This window comes from Caloenas nicobarica, chromosome 1 (assembly GCF_036013445.1).
Source record: "Caloenas nicobarica isolate bCalNic1 chromosome 1, bCalNic1.hap1, whole genome shotgun sequence".
NCBI lineage: Eukaryota > Metazoa > Chordata > Aves > Columbiformes > Columbidae > Caloenas > Caloenas nicobarica.
Genome location: NC_088245.1, coordinates 5,337,958 through 5,354,905, shown reverse-complemented (window position 1 = coordinate 5,354,905; position 16,948 = coordinate 5,337,958). Strand labels below are relative to the sequence as shown.

Sequence of the window (16,948 nt, the reverse complement as noted above, 5' to 3'; positions counted from 1 at the left end):
AAAAGAAGGACAGCTCTTGGCTTTTTTTTTTTTTTTTGAACAGAGAAGCTGGTAGACCACTGACGTTGATCTAGCATCTCAGCCAGTAATCAGGGGGTATGTGACATGAGAGATCCTACTCATCCTGCTCCTGGCATCAGAATATAAGACAATTGATGTAAGAACTCTCTAGGCAAACTGTATATGTTTCCTAAAGTATATGCAGACAGAGGGTCTACACTTCTGTCTTTTTGAGGATGCTCATTCTCTGAGCTGGCCCCAGTCCTCCTTCATCACACTCAATGCCCCTAAGAACGACGAAGCAATATCAGAAGGAAACTGCAAGATGCTTCCAGTTTTTTAAGGGGAAAAAAAAAAAAAAGGTTAGGGTGAGAAACTTGGGAGCCAGTTCCCTCTGAAGCAAATTGAAAGATTCAAACACAATAATATACGAGTGCAAAATTCTACCGTGAGAATCCTCCTCTAATTTTCACCATTGCTGAGCTCCTGGAATCAATATCTTAGTCCAACTGCAATCTGTTGATGAGCAAAAGGAGGGAAAGGTTGTAGCATCACAAATTAAAAAATAATAATCTCTCAAGCTTAATATCAGCAAAGATGATTATTTCCTTTGATTTGTCAGACTAACTGAAAATAGCTTTATAGTTCGCAGATGATTAATTAGGAGCCAACAAGATCTCCATTTGCATCTCAGTAATTCTTCACTGTTTTATTTCGACATTTAGTCTTTATGCTTAAAATATTAATTGAGAAAGCAGAAAGGTGATTAACATAGGATTTTAAATGTGTGCCATTTGTTCTGATTTTTTTTACACATTTTTGTCAACAGAGTAGAAAGGAAAGAATATACAACATTACAAAATCATTACTGCCTGTTCCACTTACATCTGCTAAATCCTCCTTTATGGTAGACATAGTTTAACTAGGTTCATTTTGAAACAGAGGAGAAAAAGCCCAAATAAATGTCAGTCCTCTTCCCTTCCTCTCCCATTTCCCAAATCAAATGACTATTTGACCTCTGTATAATCATACTGAAAGTTTTGAAGTGGTCATTCTTACATTAAACATCCTTACTCATGTGAGCCATCCTGCAGAAGATTAGAACATGCTATTGTTACCCTCTCCAGTTATCACCCATGAGAAAGTGGGTTCAAAATATCATCTGACAGATATGGTAATATTTTTCCATCCACCTGGCACTGAAAGGCAGGAGTACACGTATTTCAGGGTGAAAGAACCCAGTTATTTCATTTGGTATTAAAAAAAAAAAATTAATTTGCAGGTCGTGTCTGTTGAGGTTTTTTATGTTTGGGGGTTGCTTTTTGTTTGGCTTTTTTCAAACATTTTCTAACAGCCTTGGCAACCTCTCTCTTATCACACCATGCTTAAATCTCCAGTAAATGGAGTGGTGTGATAAGAGGTTTAACCCTTCATTTGGAAAGTAAATGCCTAACCCTTATGATGGTATAAACAAACTGGAAGAGTAAATACTGAAGACTAAAAGGAGGACCGATTCCTAAGGATTAAACCATGAGAAATCAAATTATAAGAGCCAAACCTAACAATAATAACATTAATACAAATGGCATTATTTCAAAGAAAACTCTTGCAGGAGGGGACTGGCTGATGGCTTTTGAATTTTGGGGAATAGCCCTCTGTCTACCATCAAATGCAGACTTTTGCAACAGGCTCTGCCCATTTGTCCAAGCACAGGGGCAGGGTGTTGTCCATCTTGGTTTCACATCAAGATCTTAACTTCAGACCATCAAATCACACCACTGAGTACCCAACAGGGCAGAGCAGAAAGTGCTTTTCCAGCTCCTGTCCAAAGTCTGGAGATCTTTCCTAGTACTGCCCAAAAAGTTAGTCAGGACCATAAGGACCCTGCCGTACCTTTGCCGTTATCCTGGTCCTAAATTCTCATTGACACAGATTTGTCACCGTGGTGGCCATGGTGGATTGAGACCAAAAGGGACCCATCCTACGTGGGAGCCCGACAGTGGCCAGGCTGTCGTTCGAGGGACAGGGAGCACACACCGGACAGTGGGGTTAAACTAACCAGCAGCCCATTTATTTTTGAGTTTGGTTTTTTTTTTTTTCTTTATTCTGTGTTAGTTTGGGGCTTTTTTTGTTTGTTTTTTTTTTTAATCAAGCCACTGCACTGTCAGCATGAGCGAAGACACGCATTCCCCTCCCCGTAGTAACTGCATAATAAATACCATCAAAACAAACTTAAAAAAAAATAAATAAACATATTCCCTTTCACACCCCCAAGCACAAAACACTTTTAAGTGAACAGAATTTAATCTAGTTTATTCTCAAAAAAAAAAAAAAAAGGAGGAAAAAATATGAAAACAAAACAAAAAAAGCAGGTCTTATCACTAGCAGTAAATAAATTTGTACAACCATTCAGTCTGTATAATAGGATGAAATAAATCTACATCTTTCTTATTTTGGTGCGTTGAATTATACATACAAACAACAATTACAGGAACTTGTTCACAATGCGTATAGACCTGGAGAATGGCTATCTGAAAACCCCTTGTTGGCAATGTCCGCATGTTAACACTGATTGCCTGACACCATTGGTACTTCCTATGTAAAAGGCCCGTGGCCCAAAATGAATGATCTCCCTACAAGTTTTATTTATTTAGTTATTTATTTAGTTAGCAAGTTAGTTAATGCATCATCAAAACCGTGCTAGCCAGCCCCCTCCCCCTCCCTGGAAACAAAAAAGAAATTAAAAAAAAATATATAAAAAAAAGAACAAAATAAGAATAAAATAAAAGGAGAAGACATGACTGGCAGTTGGTCCATTTGTTTGTAAGACCGCGTTTCCTCTTGGTCTGCATTGTTTGTTTTTCTGGTTTTTAAATTGTCCTCCCGTCCTCTTTTTTTTCCTTTTCCTTTAAAAAAAAAAAAAAAAAATCTCTCGGAGTCCTTCATGCCTTTTTCTTTACAGCTTCCCAGATGCAATAAAGTCTTCCTCAAATGTACAGTATTTCTTACAATATAAGTTATATGCAATGTTCAGCGTTTTTTATTTTATTTTATCATTTTTTTCACAGCACTAGAGATCCTGTCCAATAGGGAATGCAAGTTCTGAATGGCTTATTCACAAATGGTATCCAGATTCAGTGGGTAAGAATACATAGACGCCATAGTGAGTTCCTTTAAAAAGTGGCAAACATCACTTTTTTAAAACCTTTTTTTTACTTTTTTCTCTTTTTTTCTTTTTTTTTTTCCTTTTTTGTGCTTTTTGTAGTTTTTTTCTGCGTTTTGTTTTTTTTTTCCTCTCTCTTACGCCTTCAGATATTTTTTTTAATTATTTTTTTATTATTCTTTTTTCCCCCTCCCATTTGATTTGGGACATCAAACCCATAACCACACGCCTGCAAAAATGCAAGTATATAAAGTAAATCTCATTTTGAGACCGTAGGCATTCAGCAGGGGAGTCTCTCGCTAACCCATGGCAGTGACCATACTGGAAGGATGGTGAGGTCCGAAGGAGAGGCTGGATGGAGGATGCATCGGTGTCGGCGTAGTCAGCATGTGGCTGGAGTGACTGAAAGGTGAAATGTGGCTGATGGAGGACATGTGTCTGGAGAGGGCGGCGGGGTTAAAGGAGCTGCTCTTGGGAAAGTCTTCAAGGTTGTCATGGACCTTTTTGCACTTTTTGGATTTGCTAGACATCTTCCGGTTTCTGGTCTGAATTCCTTCTTTCTTCATAGTCAGGGGTCTGTTAATCTAAACAAAAATCAATTATTTTTTTTGTGCTTCCATCCCTTCTCCCCAAATCACTGTGGGATCTGTGCACCCAGGGGTGTGCCCAGGACCAGCTGAACACCAGCAGCCCCCTCCTCCTCTTGCACACCCCATGCGCTGCCATCACACAACCTCTCCCCTCCCATCCCAAAATTCTGATCCCACCAGGAAATCCCAAGTCAGGTTGAAATTTCTGAAGACAAGATGACAGAAAATTGCTGGCAGAGCCTCACGGATGCAAAAAGTACCCAAATAACTCACAGTGGCTGAAAAATTTCAGCTATCTGCACATTAGGTAATTGCACCATGTTTAGGAATGAAACCAATAATTATCACCTTGAAATATTCCCCAAAGACGACGTCTCACCCTGAGGCTTCCTGACTGATCTAAAAACCATTAGTGGCAAGAGCTGCTGGGGTTTCGGTGCTACGAGAGGTCTCAAACTTTCACAGTGATATTAGGCAGCTGGGCAAACTCTTCACAAAAGGGACAGATATTTGTCTTATTTTTCTTCTTTCGTAAGACTTCGCTCTGGCCATCATTTCAGGTTTATTTAAGCCAATACAATTTTATTTCTAAAACCTTCTAGGTCTTTTTGGGGGCTGCTGAAACAGGTATCTGTCCTGCCTGACAGAGTATTTTCTACTTTCATGCAGACATAACTATAGGAAACCTAGGCATTATATTCTTCTGCACGGTTATAAACAGCTGGAATGACCAACCATATACTCATCTGGGTTACGAAATGGTAGAAAATGCTCTGTCAAACCACCTCTAAGAAACTCCTATTGCTGCATAAAGAGCCAGCATCACAACATGTATTAGTCCAGGTTCCATGAAAACCTCAAAGGCCACACTTGAGAAGGGATTTATGCATCCAGTATCCATAAACATCCTTAAATATCTGGACTTGGGAGCACACACAGCGAGTCACACTGGTTTTGTACTGGTTCCTCTGCAGACTTTCACCCACAGCAGAAGGCAGGAGAGCCCAGCAAATCCCCCAGGGCTAAACACTTTTCATCATAAATGTGAGCACACAAGAGAACTGATGGATAGTCTGCAAAAAGAAGAAAAGGGGGAAAAAATGGATCTGCTATCCACCAGCAACCACTGTCTCAACGCCGGTGAAGGACAATGAAAGGTTCCTGCAAGGGTCCTGAGCAGATTTTCATCCATAAGATGCAAGGGACATCAGTGCAAGGGACAGTGCAAGGGACAAAGCACTCCCTTCTTCCAAATCACAGCAAAGTTTCACTTCTTGCTTATCATCCACTGCTTGGTGCCTTTCCCCACAGCATGGGTGTCATTCATGGATTTCTAACCCAGGGAGGCAGGGATACAATAGCTCCCTGTTACAGGCAGGGATGGAGGAACAGGGAGAGGAAAGACCAGGCTCATGTGCTCTGGTTTAGTCATCCCAAAGTTTGTCATTCCAGTCTGAATCAGTGACCCGAGGCTCTCCGTACCAGCAGTGATGGTAAACTTCACCTCATCTGAAAAACGGGTGAACAAAAGGCTGATCCCTCTGCCTCTGGATAAAGGGAGCTGGAAGGAACAGCCTTGCTTTCTAAAGGTAGGAAGGAGGAATCTGCCCATGTGCGGTGCAACAGCAGCCCTGGGGCAGCAACAAGCAAAAACCTCAAATGTCATGGCCTTTCAATATGATATCACCCATCTCCCTGGATTCCTGTCCTTGCGGATACACATGGGATACACACACACAAGAAAAGCCCTTTGCTCCAGCTGGATGACTGGGAAGGGAAAGCTTTGCCTGACCTGTTTGAAGTCAGCCAGAAGGGACATGTTGCTCAGGTTCAAAGCCAGGAGGATGTCCCAAGCGATCTCCACCAAGCAGCAATGCTAGAGGAGACCCGGAAGCCTCGATCCCCAATGAATGCAGCTCACATTTGGGGGAGGCACACAGGAACCCCAGGCTACCCAGCTCCTAATGAGGATGTGCATCATGACACCAAGGCTCAGGAGTAGCCAGAATTTATTTCCAGCTGAGACAACAAAGGTGCAAGCTCAGGAGCTGGCGATAGCAAAGTGACATCAGCCTGGTGCTGGGACTGGGACTGTGCTGGCTCTTGGAGGAAGCATAGGGGTTCTGACTCTCTGTAGCTTGGTGTCATGTCCTGCAGGACAATGACCACTTCCTCAGTGCAACATCTTTCATGTTTCACTCAGTCGCTAAGAACAGACTGGTCCAGGCCATGATTTGACGTGAAACTTAAGGATGGGAATGCCAGTGTTGCTCAGGAAGGGGACAAAGCCATGGCCAGCCCTGCAACTGGAGTCAGAGATGCCATCCAAGCTGTTAGCTGGACACTTCATCCTCATGAATGTGGTCTCACCCTCCTAGCAGATACTTGACCCAAGTGCCAAATGGATAAGGACTTGGATAAATGTCAGGAGTGAGAACAGCACAATCACAGCAGCAAGCTGAAAAATGTTTCAAGTGACTTCTAAGGCCAGTCCCAGCAGAACTGAAGCGATCCCTAAAACGTCAAAACTATGTACCCATCTCTGTTTCTTGGGTAGAAGAATGAGAGACCTGGAGGGAAGACCTTTTCCATGAAAATTCATTGTACTAAAAATGACAAACACATGCTAAATTTAAATTAAACCAGCCCAACTTATGCATATGTAATTCATTAATTTTGGATGGAGCAAATTAATTATGGGCAGGAATTATGCTCTTCGTTTTATCATATGCAAAATACCAACTGCTCTGCTCTTGGGACGCATAACCCTGCTTTAGGATATTCTCAAAGAGGCTTTTTCTGAGAACTTTGACCAAAAACAATGGCAACTCACTCATTTCTATGGGCACAGGCCAATCTGTTGTGCACCTCCAGCAAGGTACATTCCCACCTGTCCCCGAAGTGAGTGAAGGCTGGTCCTGCCTCTAAGAAGGACTAAAAAAACAAGGACGAGAACCTCACATACAACAGATCAAATCCAGGGGATAGTCCTCGACATTATAGGTCTGATCTTGCTCTGACTGAAGACAATGGGATTTTGCCATTGACCTCAATAAGGTCCTGTCACTGAAGCGGATTTATCCTTCAGACATAGTCATTACAACGTTGGGTTAATCTTCCAGGCTGGCTCTATCTTAGAAAGCACTCTGGGATGCCACAGGATGAAAGGCACCGTATCAATGTGAAATATTAGGCATTGTTAATACTGGTGTTAATGGAGCCGGCTCTTGTTGAAGTCAGTGGGAGAAATGCCAGCAGCTTCACTAAATGCACCCCAAGACTATTATGATTATTGCTTATATCCTACTGACAAATGGGTTTGCTTAAGCTGTGGGAATCAGTGGTAAAACAAACTGATATAGCCCCATGAAAAAAAATAGCTCTATGAAAATATAGCCACATGAAAATATAGCCTTTTCACTGCAATAACTCCCAGTGTGGACTTAACTGGGTAAGTTTCATCTTCAGATCAATCCATTACAACAACCAAATGATCTGAAGGTCCATTAAAAATTCATTAAACCTAAAGAAAAGACAAAATGGGGGGAGAGGGTAAAAAAGCAGCCAGGAATTTGCTACAACCTAGCCTGAAACAGGGTGAAGGCATCTTCCGAGCATCCAAAGACCTTCCGCTGGCATTCGTGCAACATCTGTGCAGAAACACTCAGCTGCTTGGGAGGGACATGCTATGATGAGACTCTCTATTTCTGACACCTCTCCTGATGGAGAATCGAGGAAGATAGATACACAAAGGCAGCAGGACCACAGCCTAAACAAACGAGTCTTGCACTTTAACAGACCAGACCAATTTGCACCAGCCAAGGAATTTTGTCCACGTGCAACCACGAAACTTCCTCCTCGCTGCCGTGAGTTAATTAAAGGATGATGCTGGTGCCATTCGCCAGGTAGTTAACACTAGCTCCATAGGTCCTGCCTCCCAGCAGCCAAAAAGAGAAGACATCTCCCTGAAGCTACCACCGCCTTACCACTGATCACAAAAATCTCACTCCTATTTGGCTTCTAAAGCACACTGTGGCCTTCGCAGTCACAGCTTCTAAAGCCATTTGGGCTGCAGAATGATACTCCAATGCTCTGCCATCATGGACCTTTAAAGCTGGGAGTGGTATCTTCAAGAACTATCAGCTGCAATGTTGCCTGTTTCTCGCCACGGTAATATCTAAGCATCATCGTAAAAAAGTGAAGGAAAAAAAAACCAACTCTATCCACTCATAGCCAGATTTGACTATCCCTGCTTAGTTACATTGCTGCACACAGTATCTTAGTCCTCTAGGGGTTTCATTTAAGCAGGTCCCATTAATGGAGTTGCTCATAAGGCAAGATGCTACTTGACTTTGGTAAGTAGCTCTGCTGAGCTTTTAAGCAGCTGTCGGTGTTTTTAATGAACATCAAAACGGTTCCAATGTGCTCAAGGCCTGCCCCATGTCACAAACTTCACAGCTGGATCCAAGTTTCCCTAAACAGTGGAGCTAGGGGTCAATTCAGGCCAACTCGGTTCACAATGTTAGCGTGAAAAAGGTTGTGCTCTTGCAGGAACATTTCTGGAGAACCTCAGCGCTCAAACACCATTCTAGACACCTTACAGGGGATTCCTCTGGTCAGATGCACGTAGACACATCTGAAGTCATCTTGCCATCTTTTGTAGTCATGGGGAGAAACTACACCATCTTCAAGAATACAAGTCATCTCATCCAAACACAGGCATCTTCATCATGTCCAGTGAATGGCACCTGAGAAGAGCCTATTTTCTTCAAAGGGCTTTGCTGAGGTACAGGGGGAGCAGCTCAGGTATAGGTGTCCCTGTAGGTCTCCCAAGCTAAGTGATATCAGTCCTACCACTGGTGGCTACACAGCCAAAATTAAAACATAGCACAAGTATAGATGTCTCCAATGAAGCTGGCTGACCTTGCTCCCTTTTTGCCATGGAAATAGCAAACGGGAATATTTTCTTGTGATATTCTGAGAGCTTTCACTGTAGGTCTAACCACTTTGTTTGCAGTGATCACACTTAGAGTTTGAGGACAAGCTTTGCTTGCTACATAGGACTCAAAACATGCTGAGACACCTGCCCACTAAAGGGTAAACACATTTTACTCTTTTCCAAGAGACATGCCTCTCACAGAGCAGATGAAAAATTACTCTGGTTGGGGTTTTTTCTCTGCTTAATACAAACTTGTTTACTCATCCCAAGAAACTGAAGAGCTTGAAATAACAAATGGAAGGTACTGAGACACCACAAGGGTTGGGTGCCCCATGAAACCCGATCTGTCTTTGATGTGTTTGCGTGGGTGGACAGGAGGGCAAAACATAGTCCGAGATTTCTAAGTCAAACATAAAGCAAACGACCACCAGAGAAAAAAGAAACAAAAAAAAAAAAAGTTATATTAAAGCAGAGCAATTGGAAGTCTTTTACTTCTTCTGACATAATAAATATTCTATGCCACACGTGGAATGAGAGTAACAGGAGTAGCCTTAAGACTCCTTTATTAACAGTGTTATTCAGTAGAAGACCTTTCAGATCCCTTTAGCTCTTTGCCTAGGGCGCATATCCCTGGTTCCTACAAGCTGGCTTTGCATGGAGATATTAGATTAAATCTGCCAGCCATTTCATTTCATTTTTTCTTCCCTTCCATGACCGATGCTTTAAAATTCACATCATAGTTTGGGCAGACTCTGCAACCCACTAACTAAATCAAGTCTTTTTTGGTTTAGGAATCGCTTGTGTCAAACGGGGCAAACACAAGACCTAAATAAATCATCTTTGGGGATGGGTGGAGGGATGGGACAAAGGCAGCCACATACCTGAGAAAGATCTAAATAGTTGCTGGCACATTTTGCGTCTTTTCCAGAGTTTGTATTTGCTGGAGGAACTAAGCTACACATAGAAGGGGTATCGGCTTGCAGGACAGCGTGTTGTCTTTTCCAATACACTAAGCCCAATCAGCAGCAGATAACGTCCCTCTGTGTTGATCCACCCTTCCTTTCTTGGCTCAGGCATGGGAAAGCTCTAACATTACCCACGGACAGATCTTTTTTATACCTCCCCAAGTTGGACGGGCTACTTTTGAGGGGATGCCGACTCATCGCTCCAACCCCCAAGGTCCTCAAAGGAATATCGGAGGGTTCAAGGAGGTTCAAAGGAGGTCTCAGCACCACACAAGACTGGGAATCCTGAAGTCAAGGAAAAGCCTGGACCACCAAGCACCAAAATTGAGGCCCGGTTATTGAGTGTTACAGTCACACTTACATTGTGCAGCTTGTAGTAGAGCCCGCAGGCGTTACAGACGGGATCGCCGTTGGCATTTCTCCTCCACAGGGTGGTAGTGGTGGTCTGACAGTTCGCGCAGGACGTGCCCGCTCTCCTGGCTGCAGACTGCGGGAAGGAGTGGGGAGAGACGGGGGAAGAGAAGGAGAGGGAAAGAAAAGCACCCGTGTTAAAAAATAAAAATTAAAAAAAAAAAAAAATAGTTACAATCAGCAAAACTGCTGAGAAAGAACACATCAACCCTGCAAGACTGACGCACATCGGCAGAGGCCTCCAGAAACTGGCTTGTGAGAACAAATAATAATTCTGAAAAAAATCCCCGAGGTACTTTAATCCCAAATTATATATATGAACTGAATCAGGTGCCAAAGGGCATCCTAAAAGTGAGTGCTAAACCTCCGATAGAACTCATCAAAATTAGCAGCGCTGGCACAGCCCATTCCAGAGGGGAAAATATTATTTAAATGCCAACACGTCTTTCCATCTTAATTCTCCCAGACCCCCCAGGGGTCTAATTCTGCAGTCAGGGCCTGAACCAACAATTGTTAGAGTCAACGGCAAGAAGTCACGACGGCTCCAGCAAGTGCTGGGTGAGACCCGCGCTGAGTTGGTGGGCAGCTGCTTGCCGGGTCCGACCGCAAACACGGCCCCATCCTGTAAATTCAGTTCAGCTTCAAAGGATACGGGCTCCAGATCGGAAATAACACTGCGGCAAAGAGTGAGAATCCCAACTTTTTAATTACACTCTTTTGCAGCCTAAACCTTCATGTTTATTTAAGGATCGGTAATGAGGCTGAAAGAAAAATTTACCATTTCATAAAGGGAGAGGAACAAGAAAAAAAAAGTCTACGTGTCGAAGTGTATAAAGAAGCTTTTTTGTTAGCTGTGATAATGATTTAACAAAGCCAAATTTGGCAAAGATGCTGCTCTTTCACATACATGAATTCATGTTTGTCATTTAAAAACTGTAACTTCAACAAACAAATTGTCCTTCTGCCACTGAAGGAGGAAAAGGAGTTTGCAGACTTCTATGTGAATGCGTATGCATGTTTGCATGTGTGCAAGTGCCTACAGCTCCTAAAAAAAGACCTTTAGATCCCCATCCTATCTCTTCTCCATCAATATGACACAGTCCCAGAGCTCTGATTTCATCCCGATGCGTTGCTTTCAATGGGACTGCTCATGTGCTTAAAGTTAAAACATGTGCTTAAGCGATTTTCCAGATCATAGCAATGCTTGGCACCTTGCAGAACTGAGCCTTTAATGCTCTCTTTTGTGCTCTTACTGTTTCAAATTTACCCCTCACCCCACACAGCCGCACACTGTAGCACATCCAATATTTGAGAAAAGAAGAAAAAAAAAAAAGAAATACCACATCTTTGGATACCGTACAACAAACCCAAAATGCAAACATGGACACTGGCACAGCGCTAGCATTAATACCAACTCTTGTTAGGTCATGTTGCAATTTTAATCATAATTGAATGCGGCGTAGGTGGAGAGAGGACGAGTTGGTTTTGTTTTAGATAGAGTAGGATTTTTTTTTTTTAATTAGACAAAAAGGACTGTCTAAAACATAAATAAATATGTTGCCCATGAGCATTAGGAAGAGCCTGGTTCGACAGCAAGGGGTTCTCACTGACTGCCCTTGGGGACATTTCCGTTTCGCCTGACCATAAACCACGCTGAAACGTGCCGATCTCAAGCCCGAGGAGGCCTTTAGCTGACTTCTCTGTGCTGATGACGAGCAGGAGCTGAGAATGGCACATGGGTCTTTGATTGCAAAAATCCCAGTGCCAGCAGAAGTTGAAGCATCCCAGCACCAACAGCAGAGCCCCGAACAGATGTGCGCACACACACCTCGGTCCTGTCCTCCCGGATCCAGACCATCCCATGGCCCCAAATTTGGTTCCCATCAAAATCACCGGGTAAATACACGTCATCATGGACACAACAGCTCTCGCTGAGACATGGGGGTCAAGTCTTCAGGTCTCTGTCCCCACTCCAGCTCCTACCGGCCCAGTATGGGTGGCTCAGAGACTGGATTGAGTCTCTCGGTGGCAGCTTTGCCCTTATCAGACTCAAAAATCAAGCCTAAGGAAATTTCTAAAAAACAGTGATATTTGACTCAGCCCACACAGGGGAAATATCTCCTTTGAAGATACTTGGGGTTTCCACACGGCGCTCACCATAATTTCTCCTATGTCAAGTGTATTTAAAAGATTGTGCCTGGTCACCACCTTGCTACCTTCAAACAAACTCTGACATTAAATAAATAAAAAAAAATCACTACATGAGCTGTCTTCTCCAAAACCTTTTCCATCTGACACGTTTCCCCTACAAAAATCCAGTGTTGTTAGCTGAATATTTTAAACTCTGTGCTCTTTCGGTCCCAGACTCTACCTTTTATGCTGTACCAACTTATACTGGAGACACCGGCAGTGGGCAGGAAACAATGAATAATAACGCTATTGTAAAAGCGCCCAGCAATGACATCCACTGACGCCAGTCACCGACCTGAGCCCAGCCATGTAAGTAATGGGATGACTAATAGGGTGCCCTATATCATATATAGGACCAGACCCCATGGCACAGCTGCATGTGAGCGAGGGCACAACTTCAGAAGCACTGGCAGTGATGTGAAGATGGAATTGAGGATGGTGCAGGGGGAACCACTAAAAAAGACGCTTAATTAAGGGGTCTTTTCCGTCTCTGGATTTACATGGGATACCCAGAAAGTTGCAAATGTCAGCTTCCTAAAAAAGACTGCAAATGCTTGTACCTTCTAAGAAAATCGACTATAATCCTTCTAAAGCCGGCATAGCTGGACATGGAAACAGAGAGCTCTGCATGCACCTGGGCAGGGAAAGGAAGAAAATTCAACTAAAGGTTCAATGGGGACAGGAACAGTCTCCGAGAGGGCTGTAGACCTTTTAACCAGAGTGGTGGTGATGTACCATGCGCCTGTTCCTGATCCTCCTGCCAACATCTCCAGATCTTCCACTTTGCCTCCAAAATGAAGCAGAGCTGCCCGAGCCCCTTCATCCAACAAGTCTCCATCCATCTCCCCTAAAGGAAGCCCTTACAAAGGCGCCCACTGAATTTAATAAGGCTCAGGGTGGGTTCTCAGCATCTGAGGGTTTATTTGCCTTCTCCCTGCAACCCATTGGAGTCCTTTCATTAGTTTCAGTGTACCTTGGGATCAGAGCCTACCAAACCAGCCCAAGGTCACACAGGAAACTTTGTGGCACGCTGGATGTCCACCCCAAGCCTCCCTACACAGCATCGCCCTTGCCAGTCCCGCTCGCCTTCGCAAGTCACGAAAGATCAAGACAAGCCACGGACATGTACACATCTACATCCACGCACACAAAACGCAAACAGAGGCCCGGCTTTGGTGCCCTCTGATTTTTTTTTTTTTTGAGGTTAGCAAGAGAAATAAATATAAAAGTAAACAGTGTTAGAAGCATTTCTCTTTTTTTTTCTTTTTCTTTTCTTTTTTTTTCTTTTTTTTTCTTTTTTTTTCTTTTTTTTTTCCCAGGCAGTGCTGAAGAAAAAAAAAAATTAGAAAAATCAAAAGTTCTCATTTAGCAGAGGTCATATTCAAAAAATAGGAGCTTTTTGTAACTTAAACTAAGATGCCCAAGATCGGTGTCATTATGCAAGAAAAGGTCTGTCTTTCCTTTTTTCCTTTCTTTCTCTCTTTTTTTTGTTTGGGTGTTTTTTTTTTTTCTCCCCAAGAATGACCTTTCACAATGTATTTATTTATATAGTTCATTTTACATGTGCTGGGCTGAGGGTGACTCGGGACATTCTTTCATGGTTCCATCAGACACTTTTTGAAAGCTCTCCCCCCGTTTTCCAGCCGCTTTCCTATTCTGCCTCCCCCTCCGCTTGTTTGGATACGCTCAAGCTCCTGTGTGTTTGGGCTGGGGAAACAGAGCTGTTGTTTAGGAGTTATCTCCAGGGCTCAGATATCCGGCAGCTTTTTCCTAGGAAGTTAACTTTACACATAAAGAGAGAACGAGGAAAAAAAAAAATAGAAAAGAAAATGAGGTATGTGTGTTTAAGACAGAAGGGCTTGGGGGAGGAGGAAAAGAGAACAAGAGAGCTGCCCAAAAAAATTAAAAACCCCAGCCCGCACTTCCCTCCCTAGAAAGCTTTTCCTTTTTTCTAACAAGGCTGTGAAAGACGAGGGAGACCAACATTTTCTTAGACGGGAAAAGCCCTGAGAAAGGCACAGAGAGGTTTCACTGCTGGGAAGTTTGGGGGTAGAGGAATAAACCCGCATCTTGCCCAAATCCCACATGGCCAGACAGAGCTGAGGTCGCTGCCCCTCGCAGCGAAACCCCCTGCAAATGCTTCCCAGAACCTGTGGAAATAACACCGGTCCGATTTTGCGCACATCTCACAGGTGAGGAAGCTGAATCCGTGCCTAAGAGCTGCCGGACAGAGGCCATGAGCACCTTCGTGGGGAACATGAGGCCAATGAACCTGCCCGCAGGATCCGGCCATGCCGGGCACAAGCCTCACACCACCAGTCAGATCCATCCATCAGCTCAGAAACTCTGCGGAGAGGTGAGAAACACTTTTCATCCGCATTTTGAGCAGTCCCCAGGAGCCCGACCACGTCTTTAATCCTAACGAAACCAAACGTGCCTCGATTTGAAACATTCAATAACTTCCCAAGCGGGGAACACACATTTTTCCCCCACTTGATATATTTTTTTTCCCTTGTGGTTTGCCTGATTATTTGCCAAATATACTTCAATGCATTTATTAGCCATGCCCATAGCTTCCAGACCTTTTTGTGGCTTCCAGGGAAATTCATAAATAGATCACTGGAGATGCTGTAACATATTGCCTGTACTTAGTACAGTTGCTAGGCTTGGAACTATTATTTCAACTATTTACCCGCACATTTTGTCTTCCTGCCACTTCTGTGACCCTGGAAATATGCTCAGCCTTGCGCAGTCACCAGGCTTTTCCATCTCCTATTTTGTTGCCTCGCTCACAACAACTCAGAGGGGAATGACACAATTTGGGACCCACATGGCTCACGTACAAATGACCACACCAGGTTCAAGTGGCACCAGAACCATCAGCAAAGTAATTTTCAGGACCAGGGTCTGGCTGATGCTCCTGTGGTACCCGGTACCCAGCTTGGGTCTCCCTCCACGACATCACCAGCCAAGGGGGATGGAGATATACTTGCTAAGAGGAGGACAGCAGTGTGGAGAGCCCAGGAGAAATTCTGTTCTCCTGATAATTTCTTTGGTCACAAGGAAATTATTCCTCTGCCTGTGTCCCCTGGAAAAAGACACCATCCTTGGATCACCATGCAGGAGCATTGTGCAAAGGCATCTGCCCCATTACGACCTGGGAGAAAACTCAGTTCTGGTTTGCAAGAAGTCCTGGATCTTGATTTTTTTTTCAACCTGTTTTGCAGTTTGCAAGAGGACCAGACAACTGAGGCCCACAGTGGCTGGGAGCACCTCTCCAAGCGTACTGCCCTCCAGCCCTCTGACACAGTGAGACCAAGTTTTGGAGCTGAGCTTCCCCCTCCTTCATCCCAGAATGTAGATGAGTTGCAGAAGAAGGAAAATGAAGTATAAAAAAAGGGAGACTCACCAGCCTTCTCTTGGGTTTGATCAGGGGCCGGTTCTGCCCGTTCATTTTGTGGTAGAGTCCACAGGCGTTACACAAGTAGTGCCCGGTGCCATCTCTTCTCCACAAAGGGGTTGAGGTAGCCCCACAATTTACACACTCCCTGCCTTCTGGAAACAAGAGAGCACACAGTTCACTTGGGGAAAGCAGAGGTAAAAGCAGCTGGGGAAAGCTCCCCACCCAAAAAAAACCAAACCCCCAAGAGACCCAGCCATGCCAGACCCTGCCAGTCCCCTCCAAGCACAGGATGTCTAGGCAAGGGTCCAAGGCCATGGCTGAGTGACATCCCTGCCATGGGCTGGGCAGAGTCTGATGGGGCCTGATCCTGTCCCCCTGCCCAGCATCACCCTATAAGCAGCACCAGGCCTGAGTCCCAGCAGCAGGGAAGAAGGATGGTGACAATGACAACCCAAAACCCATGAGAGCTTGAGGGGCTCTGTGGAGAAGGTCTCACCCCTCCTCCACGTCCCTCCTTTGCGGAGGGGCTGGCAGTTCCCCCTTACCTCTAGATTATGGGCTCTTACAGCCCTCCAGACCCCATGTTTCTATACGGACCAGACAAACTTTGGCAGGCTTTGCAGGAGCCTCCAACCCCCTCAAAATGAAAGGATACCAAATTTAAGTGCGTGGCCCCCTGTCTGATGTGCATGAGGACCCCAGGGTCACTCCTTGAGCACTGCTCCAGCTCCAAGGGTGGTGTGTAAGCCTGGCGGGGCCTCTTTCTTTAGCCCCAGTCAAACCACATCAAGGACCCCCGAAATAATCACAGATCAACATCCGAAACACCTCCCCGACCCCAGCCAATACACAATCACTCTGTCAACATCCATTATAGATTAATTTGCAATTAAACTTCCACCACCCTGCGTAGGAAAATCTCCTGGCTTCCCCACTGCGTCTACAGCCTGATATTTGGGATTCCAAGGTGCCTTGAGCCTGCCTGAGGTCTTTCCTCCCTTCTTCTACTTTTTGGCACCTTTCTATCCTCTCTCCAGCTTTTGGGAGGGGGGGTTCCCGCAGGTAACCAGCTCTCAGCTTGGAGGAAGGAACTAGGGGGGTGCAGGCTTGCCTCCCAGCTACTTTCAGAGGGTTGAGTGGGTTTTTGTTGGGTGTTTGGCTCGTTGTTGTTTTGTTTTGTTGTGTTTTTTCTTGCACCTAATGAGACTCCCAGCCCACCTGAGAGCAGCAGAAGACCTCGGCCGGCCAGAGCAGAGCTCACTCAGCAGAGAGCCAGCTCCTGCGCTG

The 16,948-nt window shown here is 44.5% G+C and overlaps 1 protein-coding gene across 3 annotated transcripts in view; it reads right to left on the bottom strand.

Annotated features, from left to right (window-relative positions):
- Positions 1–3,301: 3,301 nt before the first annotated feature.
- GATA3 (GATA binding protein 3) overlaps positions 3,302–16,948 on the bottom strand; it is a 28,112-nt gene continuing 14,465 nt past the window's right edge. The window contains exons 4-6 of one of the 3 annotated variants that reach the window (XM_065650033.1): positions 15,668–15,813; positions 10,019–10,144; positions 3,302–3,747 (exon numbers count right to left, since the gene is read on the bottom strand). In XM_065650033.1, the coding sequence (XP_065506105.1) occupies positions 3,463–3,747; positions 10,019–10,144; positions 15,668–15,813 (557 nt within the window). In that variant the 3' untranslated portion in view covers positions 3,302–3,462. The remainder of the gene's footprint in view (positions 3,748–10,018; positions 10,145–15,667; positions 15,814–16,948) is intronic. The other 2 variants (XM_065650043.1, XM_065650051.1) reach the window with 2 other exon arrangements.